This window comes from Balearica regulorum, chromosome 7 (genome assembly GCF_011004875.1).
Source record: "Balearica regulorum gibbericeps isolate bBalReg1 chromosome 7, bBalReg1.pri, whole genome shotgun sequence".
Lineage (NCBI taxonomy): Eukaryota > Metazoa > Chordata > Aves > Gruiformes > Gruidae > Balearica > Balearica regulorum.
Window position 1 is genome coordinate 15968165 of NC_046190.1, and position 26978 is coordinate 15995142.

Sequence of the window (26978 nt, forward strand, 5' to 3'; positions counted from 1 at the left end):
CAGCTGAGTGTTCAATGGTTAACTGCTCTCTGTGGTGACAAAGCCAAATTTATTTCTAGTCTGAATTTGTCTGGTTTCAGCCTCCAGCTATTGAATGATTTTATGCTTTTTATCTTTTTCTTTCCTTTTTCTTTTTTTACAAAATTAATGAGGTGCCTACAACCAGGCTTCTCCCCATGCAGGTACGCAGAGATGGGGATCAAATCCCCTCCTAACCTCCTCTTGCATACACTAAATAGGCTGAGCTTTTTAATTCTTTTCACTGGAAGGCACGTTTTCCAGACCTCCAATTATCTTGCACTTCCTCTCTGAGCACTTTCTAATTTCCCAACATCTCTCTAAACCGTGGGCCCCGAAGCAGAAACGACGCACAGCGGAGGCCTCCCTGCTGCCCCCCAAAATGGTGACCCCACCCCCCGGTACCCAGAGCTGCTCTGCTCATCCATCACTCCCCAAGCTGCGGCACTGGAAGCCCACATCCCAAAGCAGGCTGCCGTGACGGCTGCTAAGTCCTTTTCAGTGTAACTGCATCCCCAGATGCCGTTCCCCGTCTCGTAGCTGTGACCTACATTTTTTTTTCCCCAGCTGCGTGACCTTGCACGAGGATGTTTTCCAGCACAGGTGTTTCAGGCAGAACATCCCCTGGACCGGCATCCTGCCGGCAGCGCCAGCCCTGCTCCTTTCACCTATCGGTTCACGTTTCCTTCCAAACCAAGCTCCATGACGGCGCAGGTGGCTTTTTCCCCGGCTACATCACCTACACCCCGGCAGCTCACCACACACCAGGGCAAAAGGAGGAGGCATCGAGAGGCCAGGAGACTCTCCTGGGGGAGGCTGGCAAGAGTCAGTACTGCCACTGAAGATCCCAAGACCACCATGGCTCTACAGAGATGGTGAACATGAGTTCATCGTCACCAGAGCCCTGCTGCGCCCTGCCAGAAAGGCGACTGCTGCAATTCCCCTGGGGAAGTCTACTAGGGAAGCATATTGTCAGAAATGCTACACCGATTTTTGCAGAACATTAATGTTTTCATCGCAATATCCTCCAGGCAAGAGTAAAATGACTTGCAGAAGTCTCGGTATATCATGTCAGCACAGTCGCTACTTATCAACCCAATTTGTCAGCTCATCAAAAAAAATGATATCAGGTTTGTTTGATGAGAGCAATTTTCCATGTGGATTGGCATTAATTATCCTTTAATTCCTCCCTGATTGCCGCCCGTATCGTTATTGTAGCAGGGATCAGTGTCAAGTTGGAGGCAGAGCAGCCGGCTGCTACTCGGGCGGAGGCGTCGCAGGGATGCTCTATCATTGCTCCCCGTGCCTCAGCCCAACCAGTGCCGCGGGGGTTAACGACCTCGCAGTCACTCTGGAGGTGGCAAAGTGACTGATGCATGCAAAGTGTCACATCCCTCCCTGCACAGCCCAGGTCCTGGCCAGGGGTAGTTGCTAAGAGACAAGACCAGGATGGAGGGAGTGAAGAAGGATGGGGGAGAGGGGAAATACACCTCGCTGGACCCTGCTGGGGTCAGATCTGCCCTGGAGAGCAGGGGGCTTGCAAGGGCTATAGGCATCAACGTGGGTCCCATGATTCGTGGGGCAACTCCTGAGTCACAAAACCACATACGGGGCCAGATGCAGCGATAGGCAGAGGGGCAGGCAGCCCTGGCAGCATGCCAGCTGTGCCCCCCAGCCCACCGCAGCCAGTGCCTGGCACAGGCTGACCCTCCGGCTCACCACCCACGTGGCTTCGCCTGTCCCCGCTGTGCCGGGGCACCTCCTGCCCCAAGGAGCGGGCTCAGACCACAACAGGGACCTCGTGCTACCCGGGCAAAGAGCCGGGTTTGTGCAGCCACCCCTGCCAGGGATGGGGTCCTGCCTGCCCTGTGAGCCCCCGTCCTCTGGCAAGAAGCAGCCCTGGCCACGGGCTGGGGCGGCCCCCAGAGAAGCCAATATTTGCTTTCTCTCCGGTTAACCCTTGGGCTGAGGAATGCAGGGTCACCACCTGCACGGCTCCCAGGGGAGGCAGTTGTGTGCGGAGGGACGAGGGATGTCCCCTTTTGGCTGTGCTATTTATTTTCTCAGTATTTGTGGAAGGAAACGAGAGCCAGGGGGGAGCGTGGGGCCAAGGATGGGCCAGGAGGGTTGGCAGACAGAGCGTCGGCTGAGGGTCAGCAGGAGCGCTGCCGTAGGTTTCCTTTCCTGTGCCTTGCCTCACCCCCCAGCTCAGCCATCTGCTTGGATGGAGCCAGACATGCCGGAGCAGACCACTGCCTTCACAAAAAGCCATTGGAGGGTAAGTGGGCTTGTTCCCGCTGGGAACAGGGCTTTTCCAGCTTTCAGTAGCAAAAGGTACCACTCGATGCTCGCTCCCATTAAACCTGATGGGCTCTTCTGCAGCCCGCTCCCCTAAGAAGCTTAAATCCCCTGCGAAACCATGAACCATCCTACAGCAGGGGCGATATTCCCAGCAGCTGGCCGGCTCACAGCTAATGTCCCACAGAGCAGAGCCTGCTGCACCCCGTACTCCGGGCCAGCCAGGGAAGGTGCCTCCCACAGTGCACCTGCCTGCTTGCCCAGGGCATGGCCAGTCGGTGCAGAGGCAGCCAGCACCCCGGGGGCCTCAGGGCACCCCAGTCCCACGGGCACATGCTCGCAGCAGCCGCCCTGCCGTGGCATATCCAGGCAGCCGCCCACCATAGCATCCTGTCTCTGAGCCCCAAGCTCCTTGCCAGCGGCCCCTGGCTGGGGTTGAGGGAGTGTTTCCCAGTCCAGGATGCCCATCTGGAACCCATTAGGCACCTTTAATCCCCCTCATCCATTCTGGTGCTGTCTGAGCTCCCCCCCACCAACACACACAAACGCTGCCATTCAAGCAGTTAATTTAAACAAATTCTGCCCAGCCGCCACGTCGAGAAGCGATGAAAAAGCCAAACGAAGCAGCTCAAAGCCAAGGGGAGAGTAAAAAAAAAAAAAAAAAAAGAAAGAAAGAAAGAAAAGAAAAGAAAGAAAACCACTCAGCACGGCAGGGCTGATACCCAGAAAGACCAGCTGCATCCTCCCATCTCAGCCAGCCTCAGTCCTCCTCTCTCGCAGGCAATCAGATACCATGCGGGCTGTGTAATTGGATGGCAAAGGATAGAGAGAGACATCTTAAAGCTTGGGTCTAATCTCATTAACACCCGGCTGCGGGGATGCTGTGAAATCGTAGGATGCAGGAATGAGCAACATGCTGCGCCCGTGGGGAAGAGAACAAGCGAGCCGGAGCGGGACGGCAACGCCGGGAGGTGGAAATGCCTCTGGTTGGAGAGCAAGAGCTTGAAATGCTGCTGAGTCCCAGGAATGCAGCCAGCCCCCCTGCTTGCTCCCGTTTACCCCACAAGCACAGATTCCTCCTGCTACACTGCCCTGACTTTGTCCCTATGATTAGTAATTAATAGTGCCAGTGGTAATTGCTGGGCAGTAATAGCTTGGCTGTGCAATGGAGAGGAGCTGCAACGGAGCATCCTTGGGGTGAAACCCCAACGCCAGGTACCTGCACCCTGACCCTGCACACACCAGCATGGCACGCAGTGATTTTCATTTCCACCAGGCTTGCCACGGACCAGCACGTACCCAGCAAAACACACGGCCTGGGTACGTGCCGGTCTGCAGAAAGCGGGATCACCAGCCCCCAGGCAAACATCCCAAAAGGGTCCCATGATGGGGTCGACCCCCAACCCGCACCCCAGGCCCCCGTTGCCAAGGCAACCCACAAGCCCGCGTCGCGTAGCGACCGGCCAACAGCGGCCCCTGGGAAAAAGCATCCCGGCCCAGGGGTAGGGGGGGGATGAAGCGGCCACCCACCTGTGGGGCTCAGAGCCGGACAAAAGCCCCTTTGAGTGCCGTACCGGGGATGGGAAGGCGGGGGGACACACAGAGCCAGGACTCCTGGGTTCCCTTCCCAGTTCTGCCATGGGAGGGGTCTGGGGATGGAAGACTTCCCAGCTCTGGGGCAAGAGGTACTTTTTGGGAGCTTTTCCTGTACTTTCCACATTTAATACTATGTGCAACGGGGCTGACACCCCTCACTCCTCCTTCAAAGGATCCCAAAATTACCATTTCCCAAGCACTCAAGAGGATGTTCAAGCTCTTCCCACCTGCACCTCCCGGAGAAAACTCTCCTCCAGCCCGAGGCTCTGGGGCTGAAGTCTGAGTGACTTTATTTCTCTCCAAGCAGCTCTGCCCCAAACGCCATCCCCCATCAGAGAGGCAGCGAGGACCAGACAGGGAGAAGGGGGGCACGAGGAAACCATTTTAAACCATCCCTGCCATTTCCTGCCTCCCGGTTTACAGAAAACAAGACAGCGAGATGTCTTCGGTTACCAACAGCTCCCTTGGGAGCAGTAAAAATTAATCCAGCTTTTCCTGTCCTGAAGGAAAATACAGACACAAATGGGGACCAAAGCTTCTGGGGGCAAAGCAGGGTGCAACAACCATGGAGGGGCCAGGGGAGGCAGCCGGTAAGACCCCCTAATCCATATGCTGCTTAGCTCTGGCGGGGCGGTGGGGGTCCCAACCACAGACGTCTGTGTCTCGCTGGTTAAGTGAGGATAAGCCTGGGATGATAATTAATTTAACACAGATGAGAATCTGGGAAATGAATCCCCACCTCCCTAAAGCCACCCCCACCGTGCTGCTGGCCGGGTTTCTTTGCGCAGGCAGCTGCCCTCTGCTTGTGCCCGGACGCCAATTGTGAACGGGCTCTCCAAACCTGGATGCCCTGAGCCCACCCCCACGGGCAGGGAGCAGCTTCCCCTTGGCAATGCCTACAAGTCCTGCTGCACCCAAAACGCGCCCCGCCCCCCCCCCCCCCCCAAGGTGTAAGAAGGGGCATCTTCCCCACTCATACGTTTGCTCTTTATGGCACCTTAACACAGAGAAAACTACCCACCTGCTGCAGTGGGTAAAGCATGGCAGTGGCCCAGGCAGCCTGCTTGGGCAAGCAGCTGGTGCCAGTGCCCACCAAGCCAAGCTGCTGGTGTCGGGGCTGCAGGTCCAGCACCAATGCTGACAGCACCGCGGGCCCCTCGGGAGCAGCAGAGAAGGGACGTGGCACAGGCAGTCTTGCAGGCAGCTGCCGGAAGCAGTGATGGAAACTACTGACAGCTTGTTTTCGTGGCAGTCCCAGCAGGAGAGACAAGGGGGTCCAGCACCCACCCGCGGGAGAATCAACCAGCAAACATAGGTTAATTACCTGGCTCTGCACACTAACACGTCTGTGGGATACACGTGCAGGGGTACCAAGTTATAACTTACCCAGAAATCACTGCATAAGACTTTTTTCTTCCACATCCTGGAAGTCAAATTACCAAAGGCTAATTCGGCTCACAATTCTTTAAAATGACTTTCTACTATCTGAGCTGTGAAAACAGGAGGAAGGAAATGCCTTTATTCTGCTCCCAAAACATATGGACAAAGGGATCAGCTCCTCCGAGTGCTCTTTTAACTCTCTTTCAGGGGACCGAAGGTGGCCAAGGGGTGAGTGGGGCACAATGCAGGCAACGAGCTGCAGGAGGGGGAGGGAATAAATAATTCCCCTGTGTTTTAATAGCTGTGTAATTAGTACTGCTGCCCAGCATTAGGAAGACTTGATTTTCCATCATTTTTTCCTGCAGGTTGCAAATTCTTGTTTGGCGGCGCAGTAGGGATCACCAGAGAGCTGGGCAGTGATGTTCAACACAGGGTGATGGTACATGGAGGGGGGCACTTTGCCGAAAGGGGCAGGGGGCTGGAAGCTGGACCTCACTACAGACCCAGACCCCTTTGCTTTAATAACGGTAAGAAAGCCAAATCCAAACCTGTACCCAAAGCAAGACTGAGGGTGTGCCCGGCAGAGCCAGCGGCTCAAGGAGGGAGCCCCGGGAGCGGGGGTCGACCCTGTGCATTGCCAGGGAAACCTTGGAAGCAGCTCAACACCCAGAAAGCCAGAGCCCGCTGCGGGTCAGGAGCACAACGGGGTGCATGGAGGGAGGGGGCAGATTATCTCCAGGCAGCCGGCTGGCAATGCCCGCTCCTGGCAGTCCCAGCTCGCTGGTGGAATAATGGCACAGAACAGAGCCGGGGACTGAGGCACCCCTGTGCAGGGTCTGCACCATCACCCCGATGGGAGGGGGCCCAGGCTGGTGGGAAGCAAAGGGGGAGGCTGCTCAGCAGCAGGTTGGGGCACAGCAGTGACCCTCACCCTGGCACTCCTGTGCATCCGCAGACTGAGAGTCAGGTCCCAAAAAGCTTATGGAAGCACTTAAATATAAAAAGGTCTTAAACAAGTGTTTAATCAGTGAGGCTTTGAGGCTTGGCTGTACTCAGGATCCTCCAGAGAGTCTTTCTGAGACCCCAAAAAAAAGCAGAGGTCTGTGGCACATTAATGATGGAAGAAGAAAGGGGAGAGCAAGCAGGCAGCAAGCAGCTCCCTGCACAACAGTGCTACTTCCCCAGTGGGGACACCAAGCGCAAAAACCCAGAGATAGCCTTACTGCGCCCAGAAGGATGCTGTCCCCATGGAGACAGCAGCATGAGGGCATGCCCCACCAGGCACAGACCACAAGCCCGCCTTGCTTGGCCCCGCTGCAGCCCCCTGAGCCCCCCTGAGGCCGTGGGTGCCAGCCCCTCGCTGCCTGCCAGCCAGCCTGCCGGGGAGGGAGCTGGCTGCCCGCCCGCCTGGCAGCATCTTTTCCTAGGTAACCTCCCCACCTATTAGTGGCACATTTGTTTCCCTGCGTTTCCTTAGAGCTGTCACAAGCCACACTGACTCTTTGTTCCCAGGGGCTGCGCCGAGGCCTCCCTTCCCCCTCCCCGTCCCGTCCCCCTCCGGCTGGTGGGGGGGTCTCACAGCCCAGAGACCCCGCAGCTGCCCCCAAGATACTGGTGTAAACACGCTCCCCATCCTGATTGGTATTCGGGGGGACACGTCCCAGCCCGGCCCCCCCAGCCCCACTCTGTCCCTGACAGAAGGGGCTTTGTCGGGGAGCACAAGGGGGTACGGCACCCAGAGTCGAGGGGACAACGGCCGAAACGCGGGCATGGTGACAGCAGGGACACTTGGCCCTCGCCCGGCGAGGGGAGGAGGATGATGCCGGCAGGGGGACCTGGGACAGAAACGGGGGATGCTGGGGAAGGGGAGGTCTGCTCCCTGCTCCCAACCTTGGCACCTTGCTCTTGGACCACGGACCTCTGTGCAGAGATGCCAAGAAACGGCACATGCACACGTGTGCAAAGAGCGAAGCAGCAAAGGAGCACGCGTCCAGGGAGCCGAAGCAACCGTGTTCCAGCACGGAAAGATGAAAACACAACACCGTGCCCACAGGCCCCTTCCCACGCAGCGGCTGCAGGCTCCCAGGCGCAAGCCGAGCTTGCTGGCTGCAGAACGAGCACAAAACCTTGCTGGAGGTAGCAAACCTCAGCCAAAGCCCCAACAGGAGCAGCCGTGGGAGGACAGGGCGGGTGTCTGGCACAGGAGAGCCGGCACGCAGCCAGAGCCAACCCACCGCCGCAGCAGGATTTCCAGGGAACAGCACCGAAAACACAGGCAGGCACCGAAAATCCCCCACCACATCGAAACTGGGGCTCAGGCAGGCGAGTCCCCCCAGCTGGGGGGGGAGTAGAGCTGCCGCATCCCCTGGCAAGCGTCCCCCCCCCCCACCCACACCTCCCGCCTGGCACCAGCACAGCCACCCGCTGCGGGGGCACGGGACCACTCCTCCACCCAGCGTGTATTTTTTGTCCCGACATTTCTCCATCTCTCCCTCTCATATCCGGGGGTTTTCCCCAGTGCAGCACCAAGAGGAACGGTCACTGGTACAGTCTCGCAAGCAACACCTCCCACGCGCAGCCAGCCCCATCCAAGCAGGGCCTGTTTTGTTATTCCTTTCTCCGACAGCTCCTTTTTCACTTGTCACCCTGTTTTGCTACTACTCAGCTCACAGCTTCCTCCCGCGTGGTTGTGGTCTTCTCCTTCTTGAAGGATGTCATTTGCATTTTCTCAAGTTATTTAGCACCGCTCCATTTTTCTCTGCTTGCTTTTCTGAAGGCAATTAGGGCTGGGTTTGGCCAGATGCAGGGATGGTGCAAGGAACCTGCCCCAGAGCTCACCAGAATGTAACCTTTCCTGCCCAGGCTGCACACCCAGCTGTGGTGCTCTACAATTTAGCTCAAAACTCCCTCATCACCCAGATCTTTAAATACGCCTGTTCCAGAGGGGGTCTGGATCAGCCCCTGGTCTCTGTCTCAGCTCCCAGACAGAAGTAAGCGTAGAGCATCGCTACTCCTCTGCAGGCTCCAGCCACAGGAGGAGTCTCATAGGAGCTTGACAATCCCCCCAGCTCCTACAGCATTTCACATGTCCCCAGCCCAGAAATCCACCGGTCCTGATTGAGATGTTAATGCTGTTTCCAGGGAGCCCCTGCCCTTATAGACAGCAGAGCAGAACTGCCGGCCCTTCCCCCTGGGCTTGGCTGCCAGCTCGGACGCCGCACCATCACCCCCACCATTTTTGCTGGCGTGGGTCTGACAGGAACTAACAGGCTGTGGCCCGCGTCCTACGTCTTCCTCCCGGACACGGGGCCTTTTTCCTCTACTCTCTGCTCATCTTCTCTCGGCTCCCACTCTGCTGAGCACAGAGTGGCTGCTGCAGTTTTCGGCAAGGGAAACCTCTGGGCAGCTGCTCCCGGGGGGATACATCCAGCCAGGACTGCTTCTCCCCCATGGGAGCATCTCCGCAGAGCTCCCCGCAGCTGAGCACCCACCACTTCTCTCTTACCTTGCACCAGCTCGGCTTTCCCTTGGAGAAAACCATTTATTTATAGCCATCCTGGCTGCCTTTAGCACATTTTGACAGCCCACGTCTTTGCCTCCCTGACGATGCGCCCGCAGCATTTCTGTTCTCACCCTGCTGCCTCGGCCATCCCAGCCTCCTCTCTCCTCCTCACATCTCCCACCCAGCTCCCCCAAAGGGGCTTAAAAACAGCTTCAGGAGGAGGTTTTATGGGGAGGTGGGGAGAGAAGGGAGACAGGGCTACAAAACTCCTCTCCCATCCTTCCCCCCATCTCTCCCAAGGGAGCCGAGAGATACTCAAGGGCTTTGGTCCCCCCCTCCCAAGGGAATCCAAAGGGAAAAAAACCAAAACCTCCTTCTAGCTCAGGAGAGATGCTGAAGTGAGGTCTGCTGGTCCTAAGCCAAGACGTGCACAGCTACAGAGCACCAGGGACTAGCACTGAGCAGTGCAATAGCAGAGGTCACCTTCTTGTCTGGGTAATTTTCCTCGATGGAAGGAAAGATCCATTTTTTATCAGTTCTCCACCTCACAGGAGACCCGCTCTTCCCCAGTGAGCTGTGGGGGGGACCCCGGCCCCCCCAAGCCCATGACGCTTTGTTCTTCCATCCAGTGCTGACAGTTTAATTAAACCCAGTTTGAGATGGGGTCGCTGGGGTCAGGCGCTCTCCAGTGAAACCTCAGATCAGCACCATTTCCAGCCACTGGGACTGCTTAATGAGTTATCCGCTCATTGTGGCGGATATAAATAAGGGAGGCCACGCGGAGAGTCCTCCTGCCTCCCAGCCCCACTGCCGAGGTGCTGGCACTGCCCCCCCCCCCCCACCTCAGACCGAGACGGGCTCCAAGCAGGCGTCAGCTCAATATTCCCAAATACCAAAGGGAAAACATTCATCTCCAGGCATCTCACCTCCCCCACGCCCTCATTTGAGGTTAGCTTTCTTCTGGCCCTTTCCTGCCATTCCCCAGTTTATTTAAGCCCTGACGGATCAGGTTTAACTCCAACCCTTTCCATTATCCCGATGCACAAATGCTCTTTATAGCCCAGCTCCAAGTAACTAATTGCAGCTCCAGCCGGGCTGGGAGACCACAAAGCACCACCAACGTGGATTAGGCTTCAACACTCAGACCCAGGAGGTGGATGAACAGCTCTGCATCCCAACCTGAGCTCAAGGTCCTCCTCTCTGTGCTTGTGAGATATTTCCATGAGGCTCAAGGTACAGTGGAAAATTGCTCTATGGGTATCACATACCCCCCATTCAACAGGCTTGCCTTAACCTGCTGCTGTGTTACTGAAGATGCATCAAGACTAAGGCTAAAAGAGGCTGGACCATCCCAGCCTCAGGTACCCATCTAAGCAAATCCCACCGGTTCCTCCATCCACCCCTGGCTTTCTGCTTCAGCCGCCACGCACCTGCCAGACCCGCAGCCTCATTTCCCAGCTCAACAGATCTCAGCCCAACTTGTTCAGCCAGTTTCTGCTAATTCAGGACCTCCCAGTATCACAGCGCGAGAGCTCCGCTAGGACATGAGGACCTAGCAGGTACCTTGGGAGCTCAAGGAGCACACAGTGGTGGCCGCAGCGGGCAGGTTAAGGGGAAGCCTGTGCAGGTACTGCTTGCTGGAAATGGTCTGGAAACCGGGATTTGCAAGAGCACGGTGCTGGTAAGAGCCCCCTCTTCCCATCCCGACCAGCACAGGTCCCAGTCTGCCTCTGGGGCAGGGAGGGGACACCAATCCACGGGGCCACCCCAGATCCATTTCAGCAGTTAAATAAGCGCAAAGCCTGGTGGAGAGGCTCCGATTTCAGTTCAAGGCGAGCTGATTTCAGTTTAGCTTAAATCTGCTCCCCACTGACTCATATCCCCGTAGCCTGAGCCAGGTTTGCAGCAATTTAAGAGCGTCCTTATGACCTCTCGTGCTGGCTGGACTAGCACCAATCCAGATCCCATCTCCTGCTAAGCCAGCGTGACGGTGTGTCTAGACAAGCTCTGCCCTGGGCACCCCGTGCTCTGCTGTCTCCCCCAAATCATCCTTGGGCATCTCAGCAACAGGCAGCCACAAGGAGAGGCAGTAGCAGGTCCTCTGGCATGCAGGGCTTTGCTTCCCAAATGCAGCACCCGAGGCTCTTCCAGGGCAGCGGCTCCTGATGTGCTCCCCAGGCAGACCCCAGCACTACATCCCTGCTCTCACTAACGCAGGCAGCGTCAGGGTAATGTGCTGCAGAGAAGGACGGCAGGCAGCTCAGTGCATCCCTGCTCCCCAGTCCCGCAGCGCGGCACAGGGACCCTCTGTTCCGAGCACACATCAAAGCTCCCCAAGACATGGCACTGCCTATAGCTGACGGGCTGCAAAAACCTGAGTCCACTCACACAGTCCCAGATTGCACAAGGAATGCTATGGGTCCTGCTGTCCAGGCAGAGTTTGTTACAGCAGAGAGTCAGAAAACAGCTTTAAGGCAGGGTGGGAAGGAATAGGTTCAAAATGACCACATCATCGCAGGAAACAATGGTAAAGCAACAGGCAGAGGCCGAAATGCACCTGCACGCGGGGTGCCTGCAAGGAGCATCTCGCACACCCCTCCTCATCCACAGCGGTACGTACAGCTCCATGCACACTGTGCAAGCGTACACACAACCCTGTGCACACCGTGCGAGGGTGTGTACAGCCCCGTGCGCACCTTGGCTCCACGCGAGCCCCGGGGCTGCGGCAGGGCACACCGCACAGCCTGCGCAGGAGGCTGCCCTTCTGCATCTCCCAATGAATTGTTGGGTTTTGCTTTTTGAAATAGCCTGGTATTAAAATCCAGACAAGATTAAAAGGGAAACATTAATGTTTGTAAAATAATTCTCTCAACCGTGTTTTTGTTATGCAATGGGTGGCTGGAGGAGGATGGGCCCTTGCTGGCGCCACGATACAGCACAGCTGAGCTCAACAAATGCCATTTGATAATTAATTGAACGCCTGTGCTATCAGCTGCCATTACCTAGGCCCATCTTTGGCACCCGTCCACCATTTCACACATCCCACGCTGGCAACCCACACGGCGTTTTAACCCTTCATTACACCGCCTCCGGCTGGACTCCGGGTCTGACTCCCTGGCACTGTTGGAAGAAACCGGCATCGCCGCTGAGCAAAACGGCTCAGCCGCAGCCTGCCTGGGCGGGCAGGGCTGCCTGGCCCTGACATGGCCATGCCTGTCCTGGCAATGCCTCAGCCCGTTCAGTTATTTCATCCACTGCTACCCTGTGCCGGCAGGGACCTAGCATCCTCGCTTCACAGCTGAGAAATGGAGATACCAGATGCAGTAAGCAGAGAGCTCATGTCCTGGCCACAACTGCTCCTACACACTGCAAGTCAGCCACAGGGTGTAAGCATCTTCTCTGAGTCATGGAGAACACCCAGCCCATTTGGCATGCACCCTCTCCTCCTCACAGCCCCCTTCCCAATCTACGTGGTGCCTGACATAGCTGAGAGCTGGTAAAAGCTTTGTTAAGAGGATTTCCTGCAGTTTGAACAATGCTGGCACTGCCAAGCGCACTGTTGCCGGAGCAAAGCAGCCCCAGGCAAGGGAAAACCAATATGGAAAAGAGAATATTTGTCAAAACCCCAGCAGCCCTCCCCAGGCACCCTGCTGCTGCATGGAGGGAGGAGGAGCAGAGGTGTCTGCAGAGCAGGGGCTTGCACGACAAAACACAGTCCCTGGGGGTGTTTCTGCAAGTGCAGAGGGACAGGCCATCCACTTTCACCCTCCCTTCATGACAACCCGATCTAGGGCGTAAAGGCACCCTGCTCCAGAGCCTGTGATCCCCACCCAGGGAGGAGGCTGTGGGGCTCGCAGCACTTCTACAGCCAGCACTGCACAGGCACAGCCCAGCTCAGCAACACCAGCCCCAGCCCAAATCACCAGCACCTCCTCCCACATCCCCATGCACTGCAAGGATGTTTAACACCATCTTTAACAGCACCAGTCTTGGGTCTTCTTCGAGGCCATTCCCTGACATGCTGCATGCTCAGGTTGCTCAGAAACAGGGTGCATTCCCCTGCCACACCCTGGGCACTCAATGGGACAAGACACCAGAAACCACCAGCAAAACCCCCAGAAGCAGCACCCCCAGGATGCCAGTGCCCCTCCAAACCCCGCAGCAGCCCCACAAGCCCACACTACAGCCAGACAGGGGAGCCCCACCAGCACAGAGGGTACTCACAGTCGCGACAGCGCCTGGTTGTTCTGGAAGAGAAGTTCGGGCAGGGTGTGTAGCTGGTTGCGATTCAGCCGTCTGCAAGGAAAGAGAAACAGGTCAGAGTTTCAGGGGCAAAGTAATCATCCCGCCTGCAACCCAGCTGGCAGCTCCAGGCACAGCTGGGGTACTTTGGCTCACTCAAAGGCACCAAAGAGCAGAGCATCCCACCTAGCAAGGGCACCCCTGTCCCACTCACAGCACTCCCAGGTAGAGGCAACCAAGGGAGCATTAATAGACTTACTCACAATATTGTAATTACGTGCAGACAGGACTCCAAGCTGTTAACTGCTGATTGCTGCTTAACTGCACTGTTAACCTGCTGCTCACTCAGCTCCTCATATTTGCTTGAGCAACTCAGGATTTTTAAACTGCTGAGCTATTTTACTGAGTACTGGACTGGAACTTACAGCTCCCTCACTAACACACAGGACACAGCTGATAACAGCGAGAGTGATTTGTGTTTAACCTGCCCCTCACCTCAAAAGCATCAGAAAGGACTTTAAGATCTATAGAAACAGAAATAGGTTTGCTTCCCACACTGTAAAATACCACCGCCGTGCAGCAAAGGAGCTGTTTGAAGTCAGGCAGCACGGATATGTTATGGTTTAAGGCAAAAAGGAAAGGATGCTCTCTGCAACTAAACCTGTCAGCCCCTCACCGACCCGCCTCTGCGCCCGGGCACTCACAGCCGCTCCAGCTCCTTCATGTCATCGAATGCCCCACGCTCCACTGTGCTGATCTGGTTTTCCATCAGCTGCCTGCAGAGAGAAGGGGTCAGCTTTCCAGAAAGGTGGTCCCCAGCCCCAATGTCCCCATCCTACCAGTGAGGTCCCTCCAGATGCTCCTCCAGATCCAGGGCCACTCTACTCCCACCATGGCCTCGACACAACCTGTCATCATTTTCCCCGCTCCCTCCCAGCTGGAAGACCCACCGTGTGGATGCCCTTCAGCCCTGCCGGCAGATGCCCATCAAAGGGCTGAGCATCATCTCTACCAGCCCCAGGACGGGTCACAAGCCAAACATGGTGCCCACCAAGGCCAGGGCAGCCGGCCCCTTGCCAGGAACTCACAGGACACGGAGCTGCTTCAGCCCGGCGAAGTCGTTCTTGTTGATCCGTGTGATGTTGTTGCCATTGAGCTCCCTGCAGAGAGAAGAGGCAGAGATCAGCAAGAAAGTGCTCAGGAGGTGGCCAGGCACTGAGGCTCCCCAGTAGCTTCCCAAAAAGAGCAGACAGGGCCCAAAGGACAGCAGCAGCTGCTGCATTTCTGTGCTCTCTGCGGGGAACAGCAGGGCTGGCTGCTGGCTCCGGGGAGGACCCTCATCCTCAACAGCCCGCAGTGTTGTGCACACAGAAGTCTGGCTGGCCAGGAATATGTAAGCTTGCCTCTTTCATAAAGCAGCAAGGGGCAGGGGCTGCCCAGCTCGCCCCACTTCCCTGTCCCCACACTGGTCCCCCCCTTGGGACAGAAGCCCCAGAGCCATCAGCAATGCAATAAGCAGCCCAGCAATTCCAGCAGCCGCCCGGCTGGACGTACCCCACTCTGGAAATGCAGCAAACACCTGGTAGGGTCATCCCAAACACGCAGAGCTGCTTAGGGAGGGCAGGGGTAATAAGAAAGTGAACAACCAAACCCCAGAAAAGCAGGATTCTTCCACACATCCAGCTGCAGGTCACTCACATGCATCACAACTGGTTCAGGGCTCAACACTTCAAACCTTCCTCTGCCCTGTGCCACCTCTGAAAGATGTGCTCAGAGAATAAGCCTCATTTCAAGTTTCATCTGCCAAGAGACACTTGCAAGGGACCAGCTCCTTCTCCTGGCATCGCTCCCTTGTGCAAAAGCCCTGGGTGAGCACAGGAACAGGCACCCCAGCCAGAGGGGAGATGCTATCCCAGCTTGCTCACCCTGCTGGTGGAAAAAAGGGGAGGGGATGGCCTGTGGGGTGCCTGCACCCACCCCATGGCCTCTGTCCTGCCCAGGCTCTGCTTAGCACATGGGCAAGGTGAGCCCCACCGCCAGACCCACATGTGGCAAGGCCTCTGCTCCCAGCCTGATGGCTACACCTCCCCAGCTCTCCCCTGCCACGCTCTCCAGAGTGCCCCCGCTAGGATTACCCTGCCTTAAAATCTATTGAGCCAGGAGCTGCAGAGATTTGCACCTCGCAGTCTCAGCTTTGCAGCGTGTTTCTGCATTACGGGCTGTGAGCACTGCAGGGAGAGGCAGTGACCGTCATCTCTGGGACTCACAGCCTGTAGAGCTGAGGGTCCCCGTGCAGCACCCCACGGGTAGGTGAGAGCCTGCCCCTTTGGCAGCGCAGAGCCTGCCAGCGTTTGCTCCTCACCAGGAGGCTGATCTGCCCACGGCATGCCCTGGCAATGGAGGATGCCCACGCGAACGCACGGCCCAGGGAGAGCTCCCATGCTGGAGACCTGCTGCCTGCACTGAATGCAGACACAGGAATAAAGGGGAAACAAATAAACTACGGGAGGGGGAGGCAATCGAGGGAAGGACGGGCTGCCGGAGCCAGGGCAGGGGAGAGGCAGGAGGGTGCCACCCCGGAGCAGCTTGCAGTGCCCGGACAGGACCCAGCACGCAGGGCTCTATAACCCCCCAGCCCTGGCAGCGGGACCGGGCAGCGAGGATTGCCCAGATCACACGAGGGGCTGAATACAAAGTCCATCATTCCCGTCCAGAGCCAAAGCCGCCCTCCACCGGGTTCCGCAGCCGTGCGAGGGGCCGAGGTCAGCGGCGGGCTGGCCTCACAGCGGCCCGAGCAGCGCGTACGGCTGCCGGGTACAGCCAGCGCAGCCGCACACCCCGGGGTGCTGCCATTGTCCTGCTGAAACGGCTGATAATGGCTAATGAGTTCCAGCTCGCCATTATAGCCTCGTAATTACACCGCTATTCAGCGCCCGAGATTGCCGGGCTCCTGCCATTATCCAGCCGTGTGTGCCTGTGTTGGGAAGGAGGTGGGGAGAGCAGTTACTAGGACACAGATGAATGCAAGCGGGGAATGAATAGAGGTGCCCCTGCCCCGGCGATTAAACTGAAACCCACACTCAGGCTCCACAGCCCCACGGCTCGCCCGGCTCCCGGTCTGGGCAGTTCACAGCGTGCACATCTGGCCCCGGGGACCGGGCTCCAACCCGCGAGGTTGCACCCTGCGGGGCTCAGTCCTGCCCCTCTCCTGGGAGCAAAACCCACGGCCAGGCTCTAAGTCCCGGGCACAAGGCGCTGGGATGGGTCATGCGTTTTAGGGACATCTGTCACCGCAGGAGGGGTGGCTCGGTACATGCAGGTGTGTGCCCACCGCCTGATGGACCACAGCTCTGGGGCCAGCTAAGGGCAGGGAGAAACCATGGCTTCAGGAGTGGTTTTCCCCCAATGTCCTAAAGGGTCCTTGCTAAAGCAGATTGCCTCGAAGCTCCCCAGGGCCGGGCTGGAGGCCAAGCTGGAGGCAAGGGTGCCTCTCTGAGCTCCTGGAGAGGGAGGGTCCCCAGCAGCACTCCCATGTCACCTTCTTTTAAATGTACATCACATTACTCTGGCTGCAATGTGTAAGTAGAAGTTAGGAAATCTCTACTGCAGACAGACAGAGCAGAGAGGCTTGATTTAAAAACTGCTGAATCTGAAAGCCAAGATTTATAGCTCAGCCTGCAAAGCCCAAGGTAGGCTTGGACAATGCTGGGGTCCTCCGAGGCAGAGCACAGGTGAAGCAGCACAGAGACATGCAGAAACACCAGTCCCTCCACATGCCAAAACCAGGCTCTGCCCTCTCTCCCAGACACCTTCTGGGACAGCGCAGCCTGAACCCAGAGACTTTTCAGCACAAGGCGGCACAGGCAGGATGCACTGCCCTGGGACATGCCACCCCGGGAGGCAACTGTGCTGCCCACCCAGCCCACCCCAGCCTCTGCTCCCTGCATGCTCATTGAGCATCCTCAGGGTGCTTTGGCACTGGGGCTAGTGGCCGTCCCTGAGCAGGGCAGTGTCTCAGGGCCCCTTCACAGCCCAGCTCCCTCGGGGACTGGCCCTGTGTGCTCCCTGACAACTGCTCTCAGCATCTCCCCTTGCCTTTGTTCGGGTAAATGATGGCCTTTGCAACCAAGATGGGAATGAACAGCAGGTAAAGCTTATTTGTAAGGATGCCGAGGCAACACTGCTATTTAACTTCATGCCATTTTTTTCCCCTCTAAATCCCCTTCAGTTCCTCATGGAGATAAATTACAGTCTGCTGTGCCCAGAAAGCCAGATCCCTGCTGCTCAGCTGCTCACCCGCTGCCTCTGTGCCCTTTCCTAGTGAAGCGAAACACCCTGCTCTGCCCCGCACAGCAGAGCTTCGATAAGGACTGATGTGTCTGGGGAGCTGCCTGGCAGATTGGTTTTTTTTGTGGACTGTGATTTGAAAGCACAGATGCGGGGCGTGCTCTTTCGCCATTAATCCGTAAGGTTTAATGCCAGAAAGCATCCTCATGTTCATCCAGGCTGTCCTCCTCTGCCCCCCAAGCACCCCAAATCTCACACTGCTGCTGGAGAGGCAGCGGATTTTCATTTGCAACCTTCAAGTTTCAGAAACCCCCCCTCCCATTTCTCCCTGGGAAGAGGAAAGTCATTAAAACAAGCAGTCCCTTTGCTACATTGCTTGTGGATCATCCCACTCCCAGATGGGATGTCTGTGCTTCAGAAGGGTTCGTTAGACTAGATTTGCATAGTCTGGGTTTATATTTGGTTTCTATCTTTGGATGGCTTGTTCCACTCCCAGGGGGTCGGATGCGTCTTTTCCCTTTGCAGGGTTTGGAGCTACACTAACTCGGTAACAACCTCAGAGAGTGCAAATGCTGAGAGGTAATTTATTAAATACAGCCAACATGAGTGATATTTCCCTGGGCGCTGATTTATCAGGAGCGGGAAGGGGAAGGAGCAGACAGCACAACCCACTATCCGTACTCCGTTGCAAAGCATCAGCTATTCGGCACGCGTGTGACTCCTGTCCTTGTGCTCAGCTCAGCTCTTGCTCTCCCACCGAGGCAGAAATCCCAACTGCTGCGCTGCCCAGCCTCACGCTTTAAGAAGTCAGAAGGAAAGTCTGTGACACGAACCCCCGCATTTGCTCCCACAAGTGGAGAAATGTGTCCCGGTCAGCACCAGCACAGAATGGGTGCCCACAGTGCCCGGGCCGTGACTGCAGGGGCTGGCGGAGAAAGGGTACGTGCCAGCAATGCCTGCAGCCAGCCATGCTCCTGGGGTCCCTGCTCCAAGGGCCACTGCTGCCCTGGTGCCATACAAGGCCAGCAGCTGCATCACTGGTATGATGCATCCCTCTCTCCATGGTCCCCATCGCCCTGCCATTTCTGCCCTGGGCTCAGAGCACCGGCCCTTAGGCGCACAGCTCCCCTCCCAGCAGCTTTGCAGCCCTCATCCCAGAGCCCTGATCCCAGCTGGAGCCAGCAGTGCCAGATAATAATCAGGGAAGCAGAGAAATGAAGGCTGCAAGGTCACACACCCCACAGCAGTTATCTCTGCAGCCCTCCATCAATCCTGACAGATGCGTACACAGCTCCTTCAGGGATGGGGACTGACACTCCCCCGTGCCCTGTCCCAGCATGTCACTGCTCCTGCCTCAAGGACAATTTCCAAAACTCTGACCTGAAGCCCTCTCACTGCAGATGAACCCCATCCCTGCCTGCCCTCGCCACCACAGTGCCAAGATCAGGCTGCTCCCTTGCCCATACAGGTCGCCTCTTCCAGCCCCATTCCCCTGACAAGCCCCCAGCCCCAGGGGCACAGCCCTCCCTCAGGGTCCCTCTGCCTTGCAGGGGCAGGACCCACTTGGCTTGTGCTCCCATCCCACGTCTGTGGTGTTGGTGATCTCCTCCTGCCAAACACCTTCCTCGAGTCCCCAGGCAACAGCATCATTTTTGTCAGCCCATTCCTCCTGTTCACCAAGTGCACTTTGAAATCTCAGCCTGTCCTCCAGCCCGCTTGCATCTGCAAATGTCATAAGCAGTTTGTGTCCCATCACGCAGACTGCTAATGGAAACATGGATGAGGCTTGGACCCCAGACCGACCCCTGCACTCAGCACTGGGGGGACAGAGCAGTTGCAACCTTTCTTCCTGTACTTTTATTGCATTTTTCAAGTCTTCTCAAGATTTCACCGGGCTGCTTGAATGGAATGGAGTCCCAGCACAGGCTCGCTGGGAACTGCCCAAGCAGCAAAAGGCAGGGCAGAGCCCTTCCCAGTCCCAGGAGAGCTGGTCTCCCCTCCAGTGCCAGCATGGTGGGTGCTCACCACGTCCGCCAGCTCCCTGCAGCCCACGGGGGCACAGCCAGGTGCTAACCCCATCCCCTCCAAGATGGGTACAGGGTGCTGCTCGGGGAGGGGGCACTGGGCATCCACGCCCTGGGCTGACACAGCAGCACAAGGCGCTCAGCACCTTCTCCTCCTTTTCTTCCCCACCCCTGCCCTGACCAGGCACCAACAAGGAAGAGCAAGGGTGTCTTCAGGGTTCATCAAAGTCCCTTTAAGGGTGCCTTACACCCCAGGGCAAACATCTTGCCAGTACCCACTCTACCAGGTGCCTCCAAGAGCAGCTATGTGCTATTTGGGCTCATCTCAGAATAGCCACCCGTAGCCAAAGGGGAACCCAACCAACCCCAAGTACAGTGTTGGCCCCCAGAGCACAGGATGCTCTGTAAGCTTTTACGAGGTACTAAAGCAGGTTAGCATCACAATAAATTTTTAAGCGTTACAAACAGCATCGATTGTGCGAGTAAGGGTGAGGATCTGGAAGGCTTTCTGCTCCTCCTAACTTCTCTCTGGGGTTTTCATGCCACAGCCATTAGCTGCTCGCAATCAGGGAGTGCTTTACACTCACGCAGCATCGTGGCATGTCACCTTCACGTTAAAAATAAATAAATAACCTCGCTCAACCCTGGTGTGAGAGAGAAAAGGCAGTAGGTAATTTCTGTTTCATAAATGGGAAACCGGGGCTCAGATTTATTTGGACACCCTTAAAACTGAGCTTTTTGTGCTGTGCTGACTAGCCTGGTGAGGAGTATTGCTGCTCCTGTGGCTCCTCCGCTTCCCAGGGCAGAGGAGGCAGCCCAGCCCTCAGGCTTTGTCCTGCCACTCAGCAGATCGAGGTCCAATCCACTCTGCATCTCCCTCAGCAAACTCCCTTTGCTCATCCCTCCTGGAGCAGCTCATAGTGGGGACAGGAGGAGAAGTGCACCTGATCTGCTCAGTTATGGGAGCCTGCTCAACCCCGATCAGGTGGATCTCCCGGAGCATCCTGTTTTGGAGCTGGGGCTTCCTCCCACTGAGAAATATCCAGGGCCAGGAGCTTGCATCTCTCCCACTCTTGGTGCCCGGGGCTGCTCCTCGGCTGTATCGTTTGAAAAATTAATCTTCCCTTTTTTCTGATCTTCCTCCTCCTAGCAGGCTCTCTCCCCCATAGGACACTTGCCTCTGCTATTTTGAGCAGCAAGTGCATCCAAAATGCATGCCAAGAAAGCAGATACTCAGCCCAGCTTCAGAGCCCGTATGTGGCGGGGAGGCCTGAGATGGTCCCGGAGGGGACAGCCTGGGACCGACCCTGCACCAACGGAGCACGTTTCCTCTGTCCCATCTCATTCCCTTCCCGCTTCCAGCAGCGCCACAACCCTAATGACCAGGCTGCAAACCATCCCCTTTCACTGCCCACATTGCTAATTGCAGCCTGGCACCATACAGCAGGAAAACCTCCGCTCGCCGCTCCTGCCAGTGCAGCCGTCCCTGGCTGTCCCCAGAGTGGGGAGAGCAGCCAGGGGCCAGCTGCCGGAGCTGGCCTCGGAGCTACTTGCGCTGGAAGCCTGCTGGGGAGCAGGGATCTGAGTCTGACATCCCTCAGGATGGGGCCATTTGCTAACGCACAACTGGTTTTTATTGCCTTTCAGCAGAACATGCACAGAAACATCTCTTTGCCTTTCAGGTTTTATAAAAGGTTATTTTGGTAGCAATAAAGATAAAGGGGATGTGCCTGCAGCACCAAGTACCTCTGGAGCGGGCACAGAACCATGAAGGACTCAGATGCAAGACAAAGACAGGCTCCTTGGTTGCCCATGTCGCCTCTCCCGTGCATGCACATGTGCACACATCTTGCTCCAGTGCTCACCTTGACAGCTCCCCAGTGAGCAAACCAGAGCAGGGATGCAGGAAAAACCCCTCTCAACGCAGGGTCACGGGCTCATACCCCTTTCCCTAGACAGGACAGCCTTTCCCTGCCCACACTGCCTTGGTGGCACCCCAAGTCCCCTCTGTTCCCCCAGGTTGCGGGCTCTGCTCCCCCCGTGGGGGACTCTCGAGCATCCTTTGTGTTTTATAGCTGCCTCACTCTTCTGCCGGCCAGAGGTTCGGTAGGAAACAATGAAGTAGGAGAGGATGAAACTCAAAGCAAATGCATGTCCCATAATGAGCCAGCTAGACAGTTTGTGTGTGTGTGTGTGTGTGTGTGTGTGTACGGGGTGCTATCCTGCACTGGCACTGCTGCCGCCATGCCCAGCACACAGCAGCAGCAGCAGCGATGGTGTTTGAAGATGCACACGAGAGACTCACAATTAAAGGCAGGAACAATTCCCTCTCCTCGCTTCCACCTCAGCGGTGAGGAATTGCCAGCAGCACAATGCATCACCCTGGAGGAGCAAAGGGGCAGCACATTTAAGGCAAAAATATCTGTTTTAAAGGATGCAATAAAACAGACCCAGGGAAGGGTTTATAGGGAAGCAATTGCCGTGCGGGGTGAGAAGTGGTCACCAGAGGCCAATTTACCTGGCTTTATTGCCTGTTACCGGTGACTTTTCCCAACCAGGGGACAATAGATCCTCCGCTATCAGCCTCGGCTCCAGTCAATACAAACATGACATAGTTTTTTAAACTAATATTTTTCCAGCATGCAATTCCATGGAGAGCAAGAACGCAGCGTTACCATGGCGATATATAGACAGCATCTGCCTTGGACGTAGCTGAAGGGAGAAATTGGAATAGAATTGCAAATTTCCTCTGTCCGGGAAGGCTCCCAAGGAAGCCACCGTGGTGGGCTGAGCAGGCTGAGCGGGCTGCCTTTCCCAGCCAGCCCGCATCCTCCCAGAGCCCAGCGCTGGCTCTCCCGTGAGCTGAGGGCAACGGGACTGGCCAAGCACTGGCCTGGCTGGATATTGGTCCTGCATCCTGCCCCAGAGCTCTGCAGAGCCTGCACGCTCCCTCGCTGCCTCTGCCACCAGTCTGCTCAGCTGCAACACCAAAAACTTGCCCAGGCACCCCAGAAAAGGGAGAAGCTGACCCCCTCAAGGTGCTTTCTAAGAATTAACATTCCTCAAAGCCTCCCAAGGAGACACAGCCCAACAACTGGTGTCGAACGCACGAGTGCTGCTGTGATACACCAGCCTCGCCGCTGCAAGACATTTTGATTAACTGGCTAGAGGGAGATGTGGGTGCATGAATTAAACACGCTCTGAACAAGAGCTCGCTGCTGTAATTTCAGCAGGGGACGGTTAGGCAGCACGTGAGTGGGCTTCAGGTGCGGCCACCTCAGCATTGCGCTCCTGCACCCAAAGACTGGAGCTCAGCACCCCTTCCTTCCGCCAGCACAGATGGGGGAAGATGGCAGAGCTGGCTGTGGTCTGGATAGGGCCCATTTCAGCACAGGAAAACCCCAAGTTGGGGGAACAAGGCAAACGGGAGCCTCATGCAATGCTGAGGCCAGGAACCCTGGGAGGGAGAAGAGGGAGCCAAGGGGGATGCAGTGATGGGGACCCCCAAACCCAGCACTGCTGCCCCCAGCGTGGGGGGAGTCGGGTACTGAGAGGGGCACGGCATGGCTGACAGCGAGATGGGGGATGTTCAGCCCACCAGAGAGGAGGTGAAAGGGGTAAGTGGGGCAATTCTCAGGTGTTAGCTGAAAACTTGAAAGCAGGAGCAAGTGCAATGCCATCAGGCTCACTTCATCCCCCACGAGCAAAGAGTTGGGCTGGAAGCAGCCATTTGACGGTGGTGAATTTGCACTGATCCTGCTGGCACAGGGAGAGTGACCCAGCTCCCTGACAGGGCAGTCTGCTCTTCAGAGGCGCTTTCAAAGAAAGAAAGAAAAGCAAGCAAACGGGGAAAGGAGCTGTACTCTTCTCCCACGGCTCTTCTCCAGTGGCTGAGACCCAAGAGACTCCTGGGAGCACATAACACCATAGGATTATCCTGCCTGTGATGCCTCCAGGACCTGCTCTGTCGTGCTTGCCAGTGGCGTAGGCAGGAGCACAGGCAGCCGTGCAAAGCACCCAGAGATTTTGCTGCTTCGCCCCTTGCTGCAGCATAAGCCTCTCTGCTCCGTGTCTGGTCCAGGGAGAGGAGGGGTGCGGGCACCTTGACATTTATGTTGAGTTGCAGACTAGAAGGCACTTAGGGACCAGTGCTCTGTGCCCTGGTGCAAGGAAAGAGGGGTCCCCCATCCCCTCACACAGCCACAGCCCATGTTCCTTCCTGCACGTCTCCAGCCTTTACCCTGCATCAACAGCACAGCACCAGGGAGACATCAGAGGGGAAACCTTCCAGCAGAAGACAAGACAATTTCTCCCCAGCTCGTGATTCTCCAAAGTTGTAGTGACTCTGCAAGGCAAGTAACTCCCTCTTCAAAGGACAAGGGTGTGTTTCAAAAGTAATGGAGCTCAGACCTTCACCACAGGACACTGCTGTCTGTGTCCGCATTGACGGCTTTCACAGTGCCAGCATGCGTGGCTACCGTGGCAGCACTGCCCTGTCCCAGAGTTCAACCCATGCCACCACTGGGCTCAGCCAGCTGGGAGGCTGGAGAAAGCCTGGAGCCTCCAAACACCAGACCAGGCTGCCCTGCAAGGCTGTGAGTGTGCAACAGGCAGACAACACGACAGCAGGGACATGACTGCTCATCGGCACTGTGGGACCGACTCTGTGAGGTCGGCATCGCTCACACTGCACATCCTGGGGCTTGGGGAAAGGGCCGGGCAGTGGAGGGCTGTGGTATGGGACTGCTGGCTTCCCAAAGAAAGCCAGCCCTTGGAGACAGCAAGTCCTGAGCACAGACCCTGCTGCAGGTTCCCCTGTGGCTGCCAGCTGACCCTACTCCATCAAGCAGTGAGAAGTTGGAGACTGGGACATTGCAGCCTCTTTACAGGGAATTTGAACTCGCTTATGAGCCGTTGCAGCAGGAATTTACTGCTCGGAGACAGACCAGCTCTGCACAGACACCCTCGAGCACCTTGCAAAGGCGTGCAAAACAGCGAGAAGTAGTTATCCAGCAGTCAACACCCACGAGAGAGCAGCACGACTAGCTCAACCCAGCCAGCAGATCTGGCACTGGCAACTGCATGAATATACAGAAAACCCAATGTCACCGAGTGGTGATGGACATGGAGGACCGGGTCAGTGGAGGCAGAAGAGGAGAAAGCAAGCAGGACCAGCTGCGGGGCAGGAGCAAGACACCCACCCAAGGGCATACTCTGTCTGTCCACTCCAGCACCATCCTGTCTGAGCAGTGCTGAGCACCTGCCCGGCAGGCAGAGGCAGGGCTTGCTGCCCAAGTTCCCCCAGCACCCTGCACCTGGCTGTGTGGAGAGCAGATGCTGCGGAGCCCACCAAGCTCCCCGAGGGGCAGAAAGGGCTGGTGCAGGCTACGTGCAAATCTTCCCTCCACCCTGGGCATGGAGGAAAGGGGGATCCTGTCTGGGAGCTCACAAACTGGCTCTATGGGATTGCAGCTCGCAGCAGCCTGTTTGCTGTGCTGGGAGATAATCGTCTGTATGAGGACAATTATGGCGGGAGAAGAGAAAACTCCACTAAAGCGGTGTCCCGCAGAGCTCCCAGCACTGCATGCTGGGTGCAGCCCTGGCAGCTGCCAGGCTGCCTGCAGTCCCTGCCTGCGGAGTCTCTCCCCAGCTGCAGGCAGAGGGCACATTCACACTCCAGTAACCAGAGGCAGCACAGCACAGGGACAGGAGCTCCGTGTGTGGCTATCCCCGACACATCCCGCAGCTCTGCTGCCCAAGGAGGTGGCAGCCCAATGCTTCCCCTGCACTGCAAGGGGCATTGTTGGGGCAGCCTGAGGGGCTACTGTGCCACCAGGCTCCACTGCAGCTTCTGGGACAGGGCACCCACTGCCCCTGAGCAGAGGGAAGAGGCTGGGGACACCCCTGCTCTCCTGCTGGGATTGGGGACACCAGCACACTGGGAAACTGTCACCAGCAGCAGGTTGGACGCATTCAGCTCATGCCCCTCTCCCCGGAGCAGGGACCCGCTGCAGCCACAGGGGTGAGACCTGCCCAGCCGGGCACAGCAGCAGAGGGGCACTCTGCTCAGGGGAGCTGAGCGGACGCCGCAGGACCCCCGCAGCTGGCTGGACTGTGAAAAGCTTTCCTATGGGAGTCCAGCAAAGAGACCCAGGGATCGTCCCCGGCGCCCCTGGGGATGTAGCAGGGGCTTTGATGAGCAGGGAGATGTGGGCACAGGGGACTGGCAGGGCTGGGTGAGCCATGTGCACAGGAGGGTCCCAAGGGGAGAGCAGGGGAATGGAGCCTGATCCCCAGCGCAACATCCCCAGGAAGGCTCCCCGGGGACAAAGAGGTGCCCAGCACAGATAGGGGCTTGGGGTGGTGGGGACCCGCAGGCAACCCCTCCGTCTGTGTGGCTGTGCCGTGACAAGTCACAGCAGGGGTGGCCACACACCTGTCTGTGGGTGCCATGGGGCAAGCAGCGCATTCCGGGCTGCCCTAGGGCGAAAGCCCCCCTTGGAGCAACCCGCCCCCTCGGGCACAGCTTTAATCCCAGCCCTACCCCGCGTGCTTGCACACACACTGGCACACGCAGGCTCTTGCACATGCCAGACCCCTTGCACACGCACCCTGCCCCAGCGGGCTCTTGCATATACACCAATCCCTACCCTGACGGGCTATAGCATCCCCCCACACGGAGGGGATGATGCACATGCACCGACCCAACAGGTTCTTGCACATGCGTCCCCTGGACAGGCACTCTTACACACACATAACCCCCGCACTGAACGGGACACTGCACATGCACCCATCTCACTAGGTTCTTGCACACGCACCTTTCGGACAGGCTTTGCACATGCACCCCTCCCCCCGGCATTTGCACAAGTACTCCCCTTAAACATATGCACCCCCCTTGGATGGGGACTTGCACAAACACCCCCAGACAGGCTGTTGCACACACACCCCACGGACAGACTCTTGCACATGCGTCCCCTGACGAGCTCCTGCACACGCTCCTGACAGGCTCTTAAACACGTATACCCCCCTCGCTGGGCTCTTGCACACGCAGCCCCGCCAGACACTTGCACGCACCACACCCCACACCCCCCCAACACACACCCCCCAGGACAAGCACTTTCCCCAGCACCCGGCCTTGCACACACGCCCGCATCCCGACACGGGCCATTGCACACCCACCCGCGACGGCCGCTCCCACCCGCGCCGGGTCGGACAAAGCCCGGCGGTACTCACAGGCGCTCGGTGCCGCGGGGGATGCTCTTGGGCACGGCGCGCAGGGCCGTGCCGTGGCAGTCCACCGTGGTGCCGCTGCAGGCGCAGAGCGGCGGGCAGGCGGCGGCGCGGCCCCGGCAGAGCGCGGCGCACGCCAGCAGCCAGGCGGCGGCCCGCAGCCCCGTCGGGACCCCCGCCGCCCCCCCGGGGGTCGGGGCCGCCATGGCAGCGGGCAGCGGGGTTAAACGGCGGGGCCGCTGAGCATCACCGGGGAGCTGGGTTAGGCTGGGCTGGGCTGGGCTGGGCTGGGCTCGGCACGGCACGGCACGGCACGGCTCGGCTCGGCTCCGGGGCGAGAGCCCCGTCGGCGCACACCCGCCCGCCCTCACTGCCGCCCCATCCCGCAGCCCAGGCACAGC

The 26978-nt window shown here is 57.6% G+C and overlaps 1 protein-coding gene across 1 annotated transcript in view; it reads right to left on the bottom strand.

The window, feature by feature from the left end:
• SLIT1 (slit guidance ligand 1) overlaps window positions 1-26978 on the bottom strand; it is a 61434-nt gene extending 34456 nt beyond the window's left edge. The window contains exons 1-4 of the mRNA XM_075758132.1: window positions 26581-26978; window positions 14125-14196; window positions 13741-13812; window positions 13019-13090 (exon numbers count right to left, since the gene is read on the bottom strand). Coding sequence (XP_075614247.1) covers window positions 13019-13090; window positions 13741-13812; window positions 14125-14196; window positions 26581-26783 — 419 coding nt within the window. The 5' untranslated portion in view covers window positions 26784-26978. The remainder of the gene's footprint in view (window positions 1-13018; window positions 13091-13740; window positions 13813-14124; window positions 14197-26580) is intronic.